The 19,058-nt window shown below is 35.6% G+C and overlaps 1 protein-coding gene across 2 annotated transcripts in view; it reads left to right on the top strand.

Moving 5' to 3' along the window:
* The window catches only part of UBE2V2 (ubiquitin conjugating enzyme E2 V2), a 52,387-nt gene extending 34,490 nt beyond the window's left edge, over nt 1–17,897 (top strand). Inside the window, exons 3-4 of one of the 2 annotated variants that reach the window (XM_026516496.4) lie at nt 675–800; nt 13,177–17,897. In XM_026516496.4, the coding sequence (XP_026372281.1) occupies nt 675–800; nt 13,177–13,323 (273 nt within the window). In that variant the 3' untranslated portion in view covers nt 13,324–17,897. The remainder of the gene's footprint in view (nt 1–674; nt 801–13,176) is intronic. The other variant, XM_057307788.1, reaches the window with a different exon arrangement.
* Nucleotides 17,898–19,058: the final 1,161 nt, after the last annotated feature.

Raw genomic sequence — 19,058 nt, forward strand, 5'->3', positions numbered from 1 at the left:
AAAACTATTTTAAAATGATAAGGAGACATAAAGTTTGCTGTCATATCTATGAAAATGGAATTTAATGAATCACAAAGTTAGTGAAGTAATATAAATATAATAAGAGGCATGAAATAATTGTTTTATTGCAGTAAGATGCTATAATATGCTGTTTTCCCTTTGGCTAGAAGTTTTTGATTGCCGTGTAAATGGAGTGACCGTGTAATTTATTGTCCAGCCAGACCCTTTTGTGAGTGAAGAAGTATTGTTAATAATTAATACTGGGACAGTAGAAATAGATAGAATTGTTCTGGACAAATGGGAACCTTTATATATGTGTGGCACAAGTCAAGTAGTCCCTCCCCCCCCCATAATGTAAACTTTTTAGTAAAATCTGAATTTGTTTTGTTTGTTTTCCCTTTTTAATTTTGTTATAGGCATTGTTTGTACCACAAAAAGCAAGTTCTGATTGTCTTGATATTACTTGGTAGAATTATTTTAGTATTATAAAATCTTGATTTTTAAGTATGCTTGCTCCATTTTTTTCTGACCATATTAAGTCAGATAAATTTGGATGTAGAAAAGTAAATTCTTGATCATAAAGTAATATCAAATATATTCATATTGTACTTCTTCTCTGTATTAGTACTTGAATATTATTATTATTATTACTATTATTATTTTTTGCCTTCCAGACAAATTATGAAAACAGAATATATAGCCTGAAAGTAGAATGCGGACCTAAATACCCAGAAGCTCCTCCATCAGTTAGATTTGTAACCAAAATTAATATGAATGGAATTAATAATTCCAGTGGAATGGTAAGTTAAAATAGTAATTTTATTCTTATATAATGAATAATATATAGTCAGGAGAAAGTTGAAATTAGAAAAGGACCTTTGTTTAGCTGGAACTCTAAAAGAAATCAATCTTATGTTGTTTTATAAATCAACCTATCCTTAAAAAACCTTTATATCAGCCTAGATAGATGTGATGACAACAGTTTTCTTTGGGTTTTATTAATTGCTTCAGTAGTCATATTTTAGTTGAATCCTTATTTGGTGTCAAAAGATGACCGTTATTCTCTTTGAACATTACTTTTCTTTAAGGGTAAAGTACATTTGGTGAGATTAAAAGATTGAGTATTCGTAAAGAGGAGGCTTTTCTTTGAGGAAAAGTATGTCTGTATTAGAAGAAACAGGTTGAACATTGTTGTCTGTTGAAAGCAAGTAAACCAAAATGACGTGCTTTACCAGATTCACATAGGGAAGGCTGAGTTTCAGTCAGTATGAGTAGGTTAAGGTTCATGTTAAGACTTTTTTTTTTTAAAGAATTTATTTATTTGACAGAGAGAGAGCAAGCACAAGCAGGAGGAGGGGGAGAGGGAGATACAGACTCCCTGCTGAGCAGGGAGCCCGATGTGATGCGGGCCACTCAGGCGCTCCTCATGTTAAGACTTTTAAATCCCAGCTCTTGAAATGCCATGTTGAGGGCACACTCACATGCAAAATACACGTTAGGGTGTGTAACAACAACAACATAATAATAAAATGAACATCATCTTAGGAAATAGAATGTTATCAATAACCTTAACTTCTTGTGTGCTCCTCCTCATCCCATCCCTGTGTTCCTTTTCCTCACCAATGGTAATTAACATCTTGAAAATTTTCTTTTATACTCTTATTTTTTAAAAATTTTACCCAATGTATCACATGTGTCTAACTATCCTTCCTCCTTCTTTTCTTCCTATCTACCTATATACCTACCTTAATATTTCATCTATTAAAAACCATGAGTTGATGGGACACCTGGGTCACTCAGTCAGTTAAGTGTCTGCCATCGGCTCACATGAGTCTCACATCGGGCTTCTTGCTCAGCGGGGAGTCTGCTTCTCCCTCTCTCTGCCTCCTCTCCACTGCTCCCGTGCTCTTTCTCTCTGACAAATAAATGAAAACAACAAACAAAAACAAAAAAGCCATGAGTTTATACCAGTACCTTCAGTTCTATTCCAACATGATAGGGTATATTCCATATTTCATCTGTTCCACATTTGTAATTCCCTCTGGCTACGAATCGAGCCCTGGACCTAGAGCTAGCCCCCTAGCCGCCAGCCTCAGTCAAATGTGCAGGCCCACAGCTAGACCCTGGAATGGCTGGTGCCTTCCTGCTGGATACACTGGATGAAAGCATGACCCTGATAGGAAGAAGGTGCACAGATCATTGGAAATCTCAGTTCCAGACATGCTGGGTCACTTCCCAACCTCCCTACCTGGTGCATGCCAGCTAAAAGCTGGGTTCTGAGAGTCCTTCCTGTCAGTCTGTCAATCTTTGTAATTTACTGGGAACATTTAGTTTATTTAATATGCAATATATTAATACATTTAGGTTTAATAAATTTATTTTGTGGTTTCTGTTTTTCCATGTTTTTTTTCTTGTCTACTTTTGAAATGGTTGTTCTCAACTTTTTAAATTCTGTTCCTGTTTTTCAGTGGTTATTCTAGAAATTACAGTGTGCATTCTTAACAGTTTCTGTGTCAGGTAATATTAAGAGATGCTATAGAAGCAAGATGATAAAACATTTTGAATTTATAGGAAGAATATTGTTTAGGGAATTTCTTTTGTGACACACAGCATTGCCTTTATGAGGAAGATATTTTTATTAAATTTCTCTACCAGGAGTAGCTGTTCTTCTCAAATGCTGGTTTCATATTATAGACTCTGTAAATTCAGTAATTAATGGTGAGTTCTGCATTGTTGTGGGAACTAGGTAATTCAGGATTAAATTTCAGGCACACCTCTAACAAGTTTATCTGATCTCATGGGTATCTTATCTGCTTTTTCACATTTTGTCTCTCTCGCTCTCTGCTTTTCTTCCTTTGCCCATCTCCCATTAAGTCCTGTCAGTCTTTCTTGAAAATGTAGCTTGAATCAGGTCTTATTTTTATGTTTACATTGCCAAGAAATGAATGTTGACTATGATCTCGTCTTTTGCAACAGTCTCTCTGATTTCGCTTTTTTACGTCCTCCAGTCTTTCCAGAGCGAGGAGCCAGAGGATCTTTCTAATATACAAATTGTGTCATGTCACTTCTGTGCTTTAATATCCTTTAATGACTTCAGCCGCATTGTGCATGCTTTTTGCTATGGCTCATTGGGACTCACAGGGTACACACTGCCCTACACACCTTTCATTTTGCTTTAGGACTGTTGCACTGTCTATTCTTCCATTCTGGACATCTCCTCCACTCTGGCTAATCCTTACGGATGTGTCATTTCTCAGTGTAAATGTCGCTTTCTCAGAGAAGTCCTTTGTGATTCTTCAATTTGAATTCTGTCCCTTTTATTACTCTGATTATTTTTTCCTTTGTCACAGTTAATATAAATTTATTACCACTTCTCTTTGTTTTCATTTTTGGTGTTTTTTTTGTTTGTTATGTTATTCACCATACAGTACATCATTACTTTTTGACGTAGTGTTCCATGATTCATTGTTTGCGTATAACACCCAGCACTCCATGCAATATGTGCCCTCCTTAATACCCATCACCAGGCTAGCCCATTCCCCCCCACCTCCAGCCCCTCTAAAACCCTCAGTTTCCCAGAGTCCACAGTCTCTCATGGTTCATTCCCCTTTCTGTTTACCCCCCCTCATTCTTCCCTTCCTTCTCCTAACAATCTTCCTGCTATTTCTTATGTTCCATAAATGAGTGAAACCATGTAATAATTGTCTTTCTCTTCTTGACTTATTTCACTTAGCATAATTTCCTCCAGTTCCGTCCATGTTGCTGCAAATGTTGATAAATTGTTCTTTTTGATAGCTGGGTAATATTCCATTGTATACATGGATCACATCTTCTTAGTCCAGTCATCTGCTGAAGGGCATCTTGCCTCCGTCCACAATTTAGCTATTGTTGACAGAGCTGCTATGAACATTGGGGTGCATATGGCCCTTCTCTTCACTACGTCTGTATCTTTGGGGTAAATACCCAGTAGTGCAATGGCTGGATCATATGGTAGCTCAATTTTTAACTTTTTAAGGGACCTCCACACTGTTTTCCACAGTGGCTGTACCAACTTGCATTCCCACCAACAGTGTAGGAGGGACCCCCTTTCTCCACATCCTCTCCAACAATTGTTGTTTCTTGCCTTGTGAATTTTTGCCATTCTAACTGGCGTAAGGTGGTATCTCAGTGTGGTTTTGATTTGAATTTCCCTGATGGCTAATGATTGTGAACATTTTTTCATGGGTTTGTTAGCCATTTGTATGTCATCATTGGAAAAGTGTCTGTTCATATCTTCTGCCCATTTTTTGATTTGATTATTTGTTTCTCGTTTATTGAGTTTGAGAAGTTCTTTGTGGATCTTGGATACCAGTCTTTTGCCTGTAGTATCATTTGCAAATATCTTCTCCCATTCCATGGGCTGCCTCTTAGTTTTTTTTGACTGTTTCCTTGGCTGTGCAGAAGCTTCTTATCTTGATGAAGTCCCAAAAGTTCATTTTTTCTTTTGTTTCCCTTGCCTTTGGAGACGTGTCATGAAGAAGTTGCTGTGGCCGATGTCAAAGAGGTTGTAGCCTATGTTCTCCTCTATGATTTTGATGGATTCCTGTCTCACATCGAGGTCTTTCATCCATTTGGAGTTTATTTTTGTGTATGGTGTGAGAGAGTGGTTAAGTTTCATTTTTCTGTATATAGCTGTCCAGTTTTTCCAGCACCATTTATTGAAGAGACTGTCCTTTTTCCATTGGATGTTTTTTCCTGCTTTGTCAAAGATTAGTTGACCATAGAGCCAAGGATCTATTTCTGGAGTCTGTATTCTTTTCCATTGGTCTGTGTGTCTGTTTTTGTGCCAGTACCATGCTGTCTTTATGATCACAGCTTTGTAATATAGCTTAAAATCAGGCAATGTGATGCCCCTGCTTTGTTTTTCTTTTTCAACATTTCCTTGGCGATTCGGGGTCTTTTCTGGATCCACACAAATTTTAGGATTGTTTGTTCAAGCACTTTGAAAATGTCATTGGTGTTTTGATCGGGATGGCGTTGAAAGTGTAGATTGCTCTGGGTAGCATAGACATTTTAACTATGTTTATTCTTCCGATCCATGAGCATGGAATGTTTTCCCATCTTTTTGTGTCTTCTTCAGTGTCTTTCATCAGTGTTCTGTAGTTTCTACAGTATAGATCCTTTACCTCTCTGGTTAAGTTTATTCCGAGATATCTTACGGTTTTTGGTACTATTGTAAATGGGATCAATTCCCTGATTTCTCTTTCTTCAGTCTCATTGTTCGTGTATAGAAATGCAACTGATTTCTGAGCACTGATTTTGTATCCTGCCACATTACTGAATTGTTGTATGAGTTCTAGTAATTTGGGGGTGGAGTCTTTTGGGTTTTCCCTATATAAAGTATCATGTCACCTGCGAAGAAGGAGAGTTTGACTTCTTCTTTGCCAATTTGAATACCTTTTATCCCTTTTTGTTGTCTGATTGCTGTTGCAAGGACTTCTAGTACTATGTTGAATAATAATGGCGAGAGTGGGCATCCTTGTCGTGTTTCTGATCTTAAGGGAAAGGCTTCCAGCTTTTCCCCATTGAGAATGATATTCGCTGTAGGCTTTTCGTAGATGGTTTTTATGAAATTGAGAAATGTACCCTCTATCCCTACACTCTGAAGGGTTTTAATCAGGAAAGGATGCTGTATTTTGTCAAATGCTTTTTCTGCATCAATTGAGAGGATCATATGGTTCTTGACTCTTTTCTTGTTGATATGATCTATCACACTGATCGATTTGCGAGTGTTGAACCACCCTTGCATCCCGGGGATGAATCCCACTTGGTCGTGGTGGGTAATCCTTTTAATGTACTGTTGGATCCTATTAGTTAGGATTTTGTTGAGAATTTTGGCATCCATGTTCATCAGGGATATCGGTCTGTAATTCTCCTTTTTGATGGGGTCTTTGCCTGGCTTGGGGGTCAAGGTAATGCTGGCCTCATAGAACAAGTTTGGAAGTTTTCATTCTGTTTCTGTTTTTTGAAACAGCTTCAGGAGAATAGGTATTATTTCTTCTTTGAATGTTTGGTAGAATTCCCTAGGGAATCCAGGCCCTGGACCTTGTTTTTTGGGAGTTTTTTGATCACTACTTCAATGTCTTCAATGTTAATCAGTCTATTTAGATAATCTTTTCCTGTTTCAGTCTTGGTAGTTTATAGGTTTCCAGGAAGGCATCCGTTTCTAACAGGTTGCTTAGTTTATTGGCATATAGTTGTGATAATAGTTTCTAATGATTGTTTCTATTTCCTTGGTGTTAGTTGTGATCTCTCCCCTTTCATTCATAATGTTATTAATTTGGGTCCTTTCTCTATTCTTTTGAATAAGACTGGCCAGTGTCTTATTGATCTTATTAATTCTTTCAAAGAACCAGCTTCTAGTTTTGATCTGCTTTACTGTATTTCTGGTTTCTAATCGATTGATCTCTGCTTTAATCTTAATCAGTTGTCTTTTTGTGTGTGGCTTAGGCCTCTTCTTTTGTTCCACCTCCAGCTATTTAAGGTGTGAGTATAAGGACTGCGTTTTAGATTTTTCTGTTCTTTTGAGTGAGACTTGGATGGCTATGTATTTCCCTCTTAGGACCAACTTTGCAGTGTCCCATAGGTTTTGGACTGATGTGTTTTCGTTCTCATTTGTTTCCATAAATTGCTTAAGTTCCTCTTTAATTTCCTGGTTTACCCAGTCATTCTTAAGCAGGATGGTTCTTAGTTTCCAAGTGTTTAAGTTTCTTCCAACTTTTTCCTTGTGATTGAGTTCCAGTTCAAAGCATTTTGGTCTGAGTACATGCAGGGAATAATCTCAGTGTTTTGGTATTGGTTGAGACCTGTTTTGTGACACAGTGTATGGTTTATTCTGGAGAAAGTTCCATGTGCATTCGGAAAGAATGAGTATTCTGTTGTCTGGCGTAAATTAAAAATTCTGTGAGTGAAATACAGCCTAAACTGGATGTGCTGACTGCCAGGGTAAACGAGGCAGAAGAACGAATTAGTGCATTAGAGGATGAGATGATAGAAAAGAAAGAAAGAGAACATGGGGAAAAAACTCCCTTTCTCAAGAAAAAAAGCTACGGGAGATTACTGACTCAATGAAACATTCCAATGCTAGAATTATAGGGATCCCCGAGGGGGTGGAGAGAGAGAGGTCTAGAAGAGGTATTTGAATAAATTGTAGCTGAGAACTTCCCTAATCTGGGGAAGGAAACAAGCATTCGTGTCCAAGAGGCAGAGAGGACCCCTCCCAAGATGAATGAGAACAGACCAACAGCACGACATATAATAGTACAATTCACAAATCTTAGATCCAAGGAAACAATCTTTAAAGCGGTGAGGGGAAGTGATTCCTTACGTACAGAGGGAACAACATCAGAATAATGTCAGATCTGTCTGCAGAGACCTGGCAAGCCAGAAAGGGCTGACAAGACATATTCAGGGTACTAAATGAGAAGAACATGCAACCAAGGATACTTCATCCAGCAAGGCTGTCATTCAGAATAGATGGAGAGACAAGGAGCTTCCAAGACCGGCAGAAACTGAAAGAATATGTGACCACCAAGCCAGCCCTACAAGAAATATCAAGGGGGGGGGATTCTATAAAAGGGGAAAGACCCCAAGAGTGATATGGAACAGAAATTTACAGAGGCAATCCATAGAAACAAGGACTTCACAGGCAACATGATGACATTAAAATCGTATCTCTCAATAATCACTCTCAATATGAATGGCCTTAATGCTCCCATAAATGCAACAGGGTTGCAGACTGGATAAAAAGACATGACCCGTCCATTTGCTGTCTACAAGAGATTCATTTTGAACCTAAAGATACATCCAGACTGAAAGTGAAGGGATGGAGAACCATTTTTCATGCCAACAGACCTCAAAAGAAATCTGGGGTAGCAATTCTCATTTCAGACAAATTAGATTTTGAGCTAAAGACTGTAGTTAGAGATACAGAAGGACACTATATTATTCTTAAAGGGTGTATCCAACAAGAGGATCTAACAACTATAAATATCTATGCACCCCACGGGAGCAGCCTACTACATAAGCCAACTGTTAACCAGAATAAAGAGACATATAGATAAAAACATGTTAATAGTAGGGGACCTCAACACTCCACTCTCAGCAATAGGTAGATCATCTAAGCAGAAAGTCATCAGAGAAACAAGAGCTTTGAATGACACACAGGACCAGATGCTCCTCATAGATATATACAGAACAGTCCACCCTAGAACAACAGCATACTCATTTTTAGTGTCTGTTATTTGAGAGAGAGAGAGAGCGCGCGCACGCGCACAAGCAGGGGGTGGGGCAGAGGGAGAGGGAGAAAGAGATTCCCTGCTGAGCAGGAAGCCCGTTGCAGGCTGGATCCCAGGAACCCAGGATCATGACCTGAGCGGAAGGCAGATGCTTCACCAACTGAGCCATCTAGGCGCCCTCATTTTTGGTGTTTTTTAAAAGAAATATTTTTAACATATAGACAAGTTTTAGAAAATGATATAACCAACATCCTCCATTTTCCCTTGTCAAATTTTAACATGTTGGTCTTATTTGTAATAGCCCTTATTTTTATTTTTATTTTTTTAAAGAAAGACTATATTATAAATAGTTAACTCTGTGTACCTTTCCCCAGTTTCCCCTTCACTTTCCTTAGAGGTCGTCTCATCTTGAATTTGTGTTTATCGTTACTGAGCATGATCATTGTGCTTCTACTATGTATGTGTGTATATACTTCTGTATTGTATCACTTTTGCCAGTGATTTTTGAGCTTCACCCATGTTGAGTTATTTAAATTAGATTGTTCTTTTTCGTTGTTTCACTTGCTGGGCATTTAGACTGTTTTCAGTTTTCACTGAAAAGATTGCTACTGTGGACATTCTTGTATTCATGTATTCTTTTACCCTAAGGCAGTGCTTCTCAAGATTTGGGTGTTGGTTGCTTGGTTTGTTGGTTCCAATATGTGATAGATCAGTACCTTTGTAAGATACAATAAAAATTACTAAGAAAATGAAATGAAAAGGATAAAATACAAGCTTGGATTTTTTAAATAAAAATATCTCTGTCAAATTATCATAGAACTCTTCAAACACTTGCAATTTCTGTGTTTATCTTGTGCTGCACCAGCAGAAAATTAATTCAAGGCCTGGCATCATTCCATGGAACATACTTTGAGTAGCACTGCTCCAGGGCATTCACCTAGAAGTGGAATGTCTGCTGAGGTGTGGGGCTTGCCTTCACCTTGATTAAATATTGTCAGCTTACTCTCCACAGAACTGTATCCATGTCTGTCTTGCTAGCTGTGTGTAACAGTACCCTGTGACCATACATTCTCACTAACACTTCATGTTGTCAATCTGGAATGGGGATTTGAAATCAGAAAAAGAAATACTGATTTTAATTATGAGAGTGTAGATGAGTGTGTAGAGGGTTAGAGGTAGGGTGAATACACTGGACATCAGTTTTTCTCTTGATCGATATTTAAGAATTTAAAGTATTACTTTCATAACTAGTAAGTAACATAGCTGTAATCTCACATTGACTGTTCGTGATGATATGCCAGGATAATTTTATATATTTTGAGGTTATTTAAGTACCTGGTGAATTATGGGTGTTGCTTTAGTAATTTTGGTTTATATTTATTTAATATAGGACAGACTTATTCCCTGTGGGTGGTTAGCACTGTAAAGTGTAAATTATAGTTCTTTATGCTGTGAGGTCTCAAGTTTTGGAGGTTATTGTATATTATAGAATGATAAGAGGCAGATTTGTTCTGATACGATATTTATTTTCCCATGCTCTTTTCTCCCTCCTCTCTCTTCATCTCCCCCCCCTTTGTGTGTGTGTGTGTGTGTGTGTGTGTGTGTGTGTGTACTCCGTTGGTAGTTCACAGGATTTGCAATCACTTACGTTTATTTAACTATCATGTAACTTTACAGCTGGAAGTGTTTGTTTTTTATTTGAAAAGAGCTTGATATTTTCTCTACTTGTAAACTCTTGTTTACAAGAGTTTACTTAAAATAAGAGTCTACTTAATGGAGTCTACTTAAAATAAGCTAAGGGGCTTGCTACTCCATAAGTTAAAGCATCAGAGTAAGCACTTTACATCTTAACGTTATAATATTCTTCTTATCATTTCAGTTACTTACAAGAGAATTATTTAAAAATTATCTTTCTCCTCTATTTTAAGCAGTTTATTGTGATACAATTTGCATACCGTACAGTTCATTCAAAGTGCATATAATTCAGTGTTTGTTAGTATTCACAGGTTTGTGGACCCATTACCACAATCCAGTTTTAGAACATTTTTGTCCCTCTCAAAGGAAACCCCACACCCGTTAGTTTAATTGTCACTTTTTATCCCACCTTCCCATGCCCTAAACAACTGCTGATCTTTCTGTTTTTATTGATTTGCCTGTTCTGGACTTTCATATAAATGGAGTCATATTGTATGTGCTTTTTTGTAACTAGCTTCTTTAGCTGAACATAGTATTTTCAAGGTTCATCAATGTTGTAGCATATATCAGTACTTTATTGCTTTTGATTGCTGAATAATAATTCCATTATATGGATATATCACATTTTGTTTATCCATTCATCACCTGATAGACATTTGGGGTTTTTCTGCTTTTTTGGCTGTCATGGATATTGCTACTGTGAACATTTGTGTACAAAGGTTGTATGGGCAAATATTTTCATTTCTCTTGGGTGTATACCTAGGAATGGAATTGCTGGATCATATGGTGACTGACTATATGTTTAACTTTTTGAGGTATAGCCACACTGTTTTTCAAAGTGAACATAACATTTTGCATTCTTTCCAACAGTGTATATTGAGAGATATTTGGCTTTTTATTATTGAGTTGTAAGAGTTCTTTATACAGAACAGGAACACATCATCAAATATATGATTTGCAAGAATTTTTTTCCCATTCTGTGGGTTGTCTATGCTTTCTTGAGGGTGTGGTTTGCAATGAAAAATTTTAAGTTTTGGTATAGCCAATTTATCTACTTTTTCTTTTGTTGAATGCCCTCTAGGCATAAGATATTTAAGAAACCATTTCCAAATCCCATGTCATGAAGATTTACTCCTGTTTTCTTCTGAGAGTTTTTTTTTTAAATTACTTAAGCTCTTAAGTTAGATCTATGATCTATTTTGAGTTAGTCTTCATGTATGATGTGAATTAAGGGCTCAGCTTCATTCCTTTGCTTATGGATATCCAGTTATCCCAATAACATTTATTGAAGGGACTATCCTTTTCCCATTGTGTATGTTTCTCTGGCACCTTTGTCAAAAGGTTAGTTGTCCATATATGCATGGATTTACTTTTCTGCTCTTAGTTGTAGTCCATTGGTCCAATGTTGTTCCTTATGTCAGAACCATCCTTCTTGATAACTGTACCATTGTAGTAAGTTTTAAAATTGGAAAAACTTTGTTGTTTTTCATAATATTTTGGCTCTTCTTTGTTCCTTGTATCCATATAAATTTTAGGATAACCTTGTTCGTTTCTACAAAAACACAAAACAAAAAATGCCAGGCAGTTGAAATTTTGGTAGGGACTTTATTACATCTGTAGACCACTTTGAGGAAGTATTGTCATCCTAGCAATATTAGGTCTTCTGATCCATGGATAGGGGAGGTCTTTCCATTTATTCAGGTCTAAGTTTTCAACAATATTTTATAGTTTTCCTTATATCAGGCCTACACTTCTTTTGCTAAATTTATACCTGTGCATTTTATTCTTATCCAATTGTAAATGGCATTGTTTTCTTAATTTTATTTTTAGATTGTTTATTGCAAGTATATTGACATGGTTTTTATAAATTGATTCTGTATCTTGCAGCTTTATTTATTAGCTCTGCTAGTTTTTTTAATGGATACCTTAGGATTTTCTCTATATAAGATCATGCCATCTGCAGATGGAGATTGATCTATTCATTCTTTGTAGTCTGATGCCTCTTATTTCATTTTCTTGTCTGATTGCCTGGCTGGAACCTCCAGTGCCATGTTGAGTAGCAGTGATGATTAAGTATGAAAATAGCTGTAGGCTTTTATAGATGCCCTTTTTCAGGCTGAGGAAGTTCCCTTTTATTCCTGGTTTTGTGAAGTGTTTTTTTTATCATGAAAAGTTGTTGGATTTTTGTCAAATGCCTTTTTGTGTTTATTGAAATAATTACGGTTTTTGTTCTCTATTAATATATGGTGTATTATATTGACTGACTTTTAAAATCTTGAGCCAAACTTGCCGTTCTGGGATAAATCCCACTTGGTTGTAATCTTTTTTATGTGTTAGGGTCAGCCACAACCCTGTGCACAACCCTGTACATGTGTGGTCTTCTAGATTCTCAGGGATATGTTGGAACTTTTCAAAGTCCCTGTGGACATCTCATTTCCCAATTTTTCCTCTGAAATATTTTGATCAACTTCCTGTTTGTATTGTCTACTCAGGCAGCAGAGATGTTAAAACAATTGACACTGATTATTTTTGACAAATGCCTGGGGTAGGTATGGATGTGGGTGGGAGGAGGAATAAGCAGTACTCAGTGGTGAATTTTGAGGTCAGATAAAGAAAAACCCTGTGAGTGGGGTTTTCCGGGAACTGCCAAACAGGTCAAATGATGTCAGTTATCTGGGAATAAGATGTCAGTCAGTCCCATTCTATCCATCTTCTACAATGGAAGGTTTGTTCAGTATTGTGCTGCAGAGAAAACACTGGTAAGAAAAGTTGAAAAGCACAAGTCAGGTTCACAGCTTTTTCCTAAACCTCAGTGAAGATAATTGCCCATATTCTGGGTAGTGGCATTGGAAATGGAGAGGAACCTTTCAGACCTTACCTCATCAAGAAGCAATTGGCAAATATGTTTACAACGTAGTTATTTAATGTAACGTTTATTTCTGATGTCCAAAGTTCACTACATGTTTATTGTGATATAGAAAAGCACACATACACACAAGACACACATTTTTAGGAAATATCTGTTACAGAAGCACTATTTTTCCTAAGTATGATATGAACCTGTAGCTTTATAATGTTCTCTTTTGTGAAAGTAGAGCCAGGCTATGAATTTTAAAGGCACTGCTTCTCATTAAGGTATGTTTAATAAATTGGTGCCATAGTACTTTAAACTGTAGTTAATTTTGCTTTTTTCCCTCCATTTCAGGTGGATGCACGGAGCATACCAGTGTTAGCAAAATGGCAAAATTCATATAGCATTAAAGTTGTACTTCAAGAGCTAAGACGTCTAATGATGTCCAAAGAAAATATGAAGCTTCCACAGCCACCAGAAGGACAAACATACAACAATTAATTTTAGTGGTTCTCAAACTTGTCTTAAATCAACAACCTTCTACTCATGTTAATGTCTTGATTAAATATCACAATGCAAAATACCCACACATTAAGTAAAAGAATTCCAGCTGGTAAACATGACCTGGACATTTGTAAGAATATATTTAATATATGTACACCATTATGTTTTCAGGTTACAGGAGGAAAAATGCAGCACAATTTTTTTTCTCTTGTTAAGGCACTATCATTTAAGCATAAACCTGGAGTACTCAAAATAGAATTCAGGTTTACAAGATGAAAACATGGAGAGAAGAGGCAGATGCTGTGGAAGCATGTGTGTTTCTGAAAAGTAAAATCTCAAGAAGGAAAAACAGAAATGGCATGCTTTATCCATCTTGCTTAGTGAAAGAGCTTCAGTTGAAATTGTCTAAAGTAGCAGGTACAATGAATATTGTCACAAATTGTGTTAATTTTTGAAGCGGTGTGGGTGCTGACTACTAGTAGTATCAAAAATATGTTCAAGATTGTTTTGATACCTGTATTTATAATAAAAAATGTTGTGGGGGAGGTCGATGAATTTCTGTTAAAAGCCGTTCCTGTGTGTTACATGTAACAGACATGGTAAATATTTGTTTACAGTCTTTGTTTGACAAACCATGCATTTAAGTGAAATCAACAAAAAGGAAATAGGTGTATGGATATGTGATTTTGAGATTAAAGTTAGTCTTAAAATGTAAATAAAATGTGGAACGTGTCCTCAGAAACTGTGCCATTTCTATTACATTGATGTGGTATATGTACAGTACCTTGCTGAGGTAGAAAAAATTGGAATTACGGTAGCTATTCATCTATAAACACCTTTTATTATTATCCTATTTTGTATACTTCTTGCGAATTGGAATTTGCAGAGTATTTCAGAGAACAAATTAATTAGTTTAATTTCTTCTCTGGAGAAAGAGGAATCCCAGGTATTATATTTTGAATTTTAGTTTACCAGAAATATTATTTAAAAGTGTTTGAATTCTAGCAATTCTTATAGAATTATAAATTACAAATTATCCAGATACACATTCCATTTTTTCTTTATTACTCTTTTTTTCTGTGACATTTCTTCCCCCAGTGCTTCTGATACTTAGTAATTGGGATTAATTTTATCCAATTTCACTTAACCTCCACTTTGGCAAATAGTAATTCTTAATTGAAAGCTCATTTATGTTCTGCCTTTACCAAAATGACTCAGTGTTTTTCATTTCAAAGCACTGGGTATACTGCTTTGTTAAAAATGCTCTTTTCTTATGAATTCCTTGAAGAAAATAGAAAGGTGGTCAGGTAACAAGGACAAATTTCTCAAAGATGCCCTGACATGTTTTTATCAAGTCATTCACAGTTAAAGCTCTGAGCTACTTTTTCTTGGTTAATAATACATGAAAGTTAGTGACAGTTTGTCTAAATTTACTAATTTCAACATGGCTGTTTCTAATTATCAAAGATGTTTAAAATGCTTTCAGATGACACATAGAAATTATATACCCACAAATTAGTGCATGTGTGATTTATCAAAGTAGGTTTGAAATGAATTATTATCTTGGACTACATTCTTAAAAATTTTAAATGGTTGAGGATTAACCTGAGTTACAGTGACCTTGTATGTAAGACCATGACTGGTAGTCTAAATCAGTCTAACAACGTTTTTTTCCACTTTGGAAATGTGTCTTGTCATACAGTGTAGCTAATAACCATTTGAATGTTAAATTATATTGGTGGGCTGAGAATCTGGGTACCTTGATTTCTTGTCCTCTTTCCTTTTCCCATATCCACTATTGTGAAGGGTTCTTCCCCAAGTATATGTTGTCTGAGTCGGCCTGAGGGTGTTTTTTTCCTGTTTTGTTTTTGGGACTATGGATATCTGCAGAAATCTGCATGCCAGTTAAACAGTTTCTAAAGCAGAATCCATTTTGCATGTCACAATCAAGATATACATGGCAATCTAAAACACACTGGTTGATTATAGAAGGAGCTAATATAGAGCTGCTCTTAATTATAGTAACATTTCTAAGACCGTGTTTTTGAAGCAATTTTTCCTTTGTTTTCTAAAGTGGCTAAGGTTATAGGAGTTTATGGTATTGAGTGAACTGTAAAATTGCCTTCGAAATTTGTTTAAAAGGCTAGCAGTTGCAACACTAGGGGATAATCAACAAATTTAATAAAGATTACAAAAATGAAATTCTTGTCCTATTAGGTCAATGTTATGCTTTAATGGTTTTAGGACAAATTTTCAGAATTGCTGGTTTTAACATATTTTTTCTATTATTTTTAAGTGATGACATTTGTTATGGGTTAAGTGTTTTCAGAATTTTGGAACATTTGTAAGGATAATGACATTTGAGGTTTTTGGGTGTAATACAGAAGAAATTCATAATTTCAAATTATCCTTTTAAAAGAATTTATCACACTTCAATTTGAGTAAGTGCTTGGAGAATACATTAGTTTTATTCACAGGTGGTTAATTAGTCTGGATTAATGTCAATTCATTGATTTAAATATTTCCCTATATATATTTATTTATTGATAAATACGTGTGAAATTAATATTGTTTTGAAAATTTAGAGGAGACAGATGGAAAATATTAGTGCATTATCCTTAATAGATTTGATGTGTATGTATCGCTTTGGGTGGTTATGGTAGGTGCATCATGGAATTGCAGACTTTGGTCAGAACTGTGTTAACCCGTTTAATGAACACATGACTGTGTTCTTGCATACAGTTTAAAGAATATAAGTACTAATGATAAAGTCTAGTGTAATGAATAATGGGATTTGATAGGTATTTAAGATATCCCCCTCCCCCGATTTCATTTTAAAAATACAGTTTTTAGACCTGTGTGTAGAATCATAGTATTGTTCATTGCTGGGAAGGATTTAAAAGGCACTGATTTTACTTTTCTGATAAGTATCAATGTAATTTTCCAGTATCAACTTGATTGATTTTTGGTTTTTTTCACAAAAAGATTCCAATTCTCATAGTTCTGGAAGGTATATGTATTTTGTATATAAAACAGAAACATTATAAAAAGGAATGGATGCAGTGTATTACAGAATTGATAGGAGCATTGGCAGTTAATTCCCACCAGTACTGTGTTTACTAAAAAGCAGGAAATGTATGGAAATAAAATATCTTCTATGCTAAAGTTAATATGCCTTATAGAAGTTATATTAAGAGTGGATGGAAATCTTACCATAGTTCACACTGAAAATGTTATTTTAAAAGTATAGTGGAACATTGAAAATAAAAGATATGCCATATGCATTTTCTGAGAGAAAAATTTGAAGGTATTTGGTGATACAGAAATGACGTCAAAACCATCATTTTGTGGAATAAGGGAGTTTTGGAAACTCATGGAGTGAGTACATGATTAAAAAAACCAGTGGATGTGAAGAGGTTTGGTCTGTAAGACTGACCCACAAGTTTTGCAAGTTCATTAGGAAATCAACGATCAAAGCCAGATAGATCTCACTTTCTTAACTTAAAAAGGTTCCAGGAATCATTCTTTCTAAAATGAATAACCAAATAACACGTAAGGTTCATTCAGTGATCCATTGGCTGCTGAATGTAGACTTGTGTGAATTCTTTTATCTTGTCCTGGTTCAATAATGAGCAGCTGTTTATCTGGAAGTTTTTACAGCCAAGGAATTATACAAAAGTGAAGTTAATATTTTACCCCCAAAAGAAGACTAATAGTTGGCACTAAGAATCCAATAGTAATGAGAAACCTGTGGTCAGTAAAGAAGCAGATTACTGAGTTGAAAGTAAAAACTAGTTTGTTCAGTGCAGTAGTTGGATAATTTTTCAAAATACTTTGTGCAAAGATTATAAAGAAGCACTGTTAACAATTGAGTGTATATTCTTCATGTAATATAATTGCTTTTAAAAAAACAGTAGATAACAAAGTAACCTGGAAAATTTACAATATAATACGAGATTTTTTAGCAGGATATCCTCATATTAAAATATAGTAAAATTTGTTACGATAATTAATGTCATTTTTGGGGGTCCAAAGACGACTCCTTTTACAATCAACAAGCACGGTAATTGTAAACGCGTTATTATACAAGGGTGGGATGAATTGTAGTTTAGCAGCCTTTGATAGAGGAAAAAAAGTAAATTGATAACTGACAAAGAAGTGTGTTATTGTTTTACTCCTTTTCAAGCCACATTGGCCAAGTAATGATTGTCAGATGTTCGGCTTATCATAAATTATCTTTCTATTGCTATAATTTTAAAAACTCCAGATAATTTAAAGTGGGTGATAGATTTTTCTTCACTTGGAATACTCAAGTGAAAATAGTTGAGTACACAAGAAAAGTAAAATACCTAAATGCCTAGATTTCTTAATCTTGAGTAATGTATGGACTTTAAGGAGAAACATAGTACTTGTAGACTCGGTATTGTTTTGAATTATTTTTGTTAAAACATTGTTTAATGCATAAAACTGTACTAATGCAAATGTATAAACTTACACTCTTGGGCCTTTATAAAATTATAAAGTAAATTACATTCAACTACAGAGTAATTAAAATGTAAAATAATTTAGAATTGAGGATGTTTTATTTAATCTGCTTGAAATGTAAATTTGGTGTCGTCTCCTTTTGGCTTTCCCCCCCTTTTTTGCCGTGTCTCTACTATGGTGTGCTGCTGGATCCCAAGTTTTCTTACCTTTTTTCTCTTGCCAAACTGCTACAGAAACATCTTTGCTCTGTTATCTGACCTTCGTTTGGTGTAAATACAGTTCTTTATTAAGTCCCCTACTGCTCTTTTCTATTAGCCAGACAGTTCTTGCAAAGAACTCGTGAGTCTTTGATTCCACTTTGAGACCACAGTTGTCTTAAACCCTTGATTATGAAGAATTACAGACTTTACTGTCATTGTGGTCCTGTATAGGAATAAAAATTATTTATAATTGGTGATGATAACATTTTAATTTAGGGTAACATTTTCCCCTTTTTTAAAAATTTCATTTAAATTCAACTTTGTTAACATACAGTGTATTACTAGTTTCCAGGGTAACACATTTTAATCAATGATGTCTTCAGGCTAAATGGTATGATCCCCAAGCCCAGTGGTAATGGTTGCTGAATACATGTATTGTTTTAAAATATAAACTGCAGTTAAAAAGGCCCCTCCCTCTCTGTTTTGACTACTGTGCCATGATTCTCTGGTGAATCTCCCTTTCCACCAGCTCATGGTCACCTCTGTTCTTGTGACCAGTTCTCTTCTGTCCTGCTGAGTGGATTTTTCCTTGCAACTCTTTTAGGCACCGTCAGTTTTCTTCTTCCCCATCATTCCGGATGTGATCCCCTCCATCCTCTTCCTTTGAAATCAGCATTAACCATGAATTTGAAGAATACTCTTTGGAGATTGTTTCACCAGCTGCATCAGTTGGTGTACTCTGACTCCTTCCTACCACGTGCCCTTTGTTCATCACCTCTGTTAATGTTTGAAATCTGTTTCCTTCCTAACTTCTTTACCACTCTGATTGTAGATCTTTTTCTCAACCTACCTCTGTTGTCCTGCTTGTCCTCGTGTTGATGTTTTTGGCTTTAAATTCTGAGAGTTGATGTCCAGGCAGCCAGTTACGGTGGCCGTGGTCATCACAATAAAGTTGTAAAGTTATCTATAAATGTATTTTAAATAACATACTTCCAAAGTATATTTTTTGAAACTAAAAATAAAAAATTGGATGTTTTCTTATTTGAG

The sequence above is a fragment of the Ursus arctos genome, unplaced genomic scaffold (genome assembly GCF_023065955.2).
Source record: "Ursus arctos isolate Adak ecotype North America unplaced genomic scaffold, UrsArc2.0 scaffold_6, whole genome shotgun sequence".
NCBI classification, from domain to species: Eukaryota; Metazoa; Chordata; class Mammalia; order Carnivora; family Ursidae; genus Ursus; species Ursus arctos.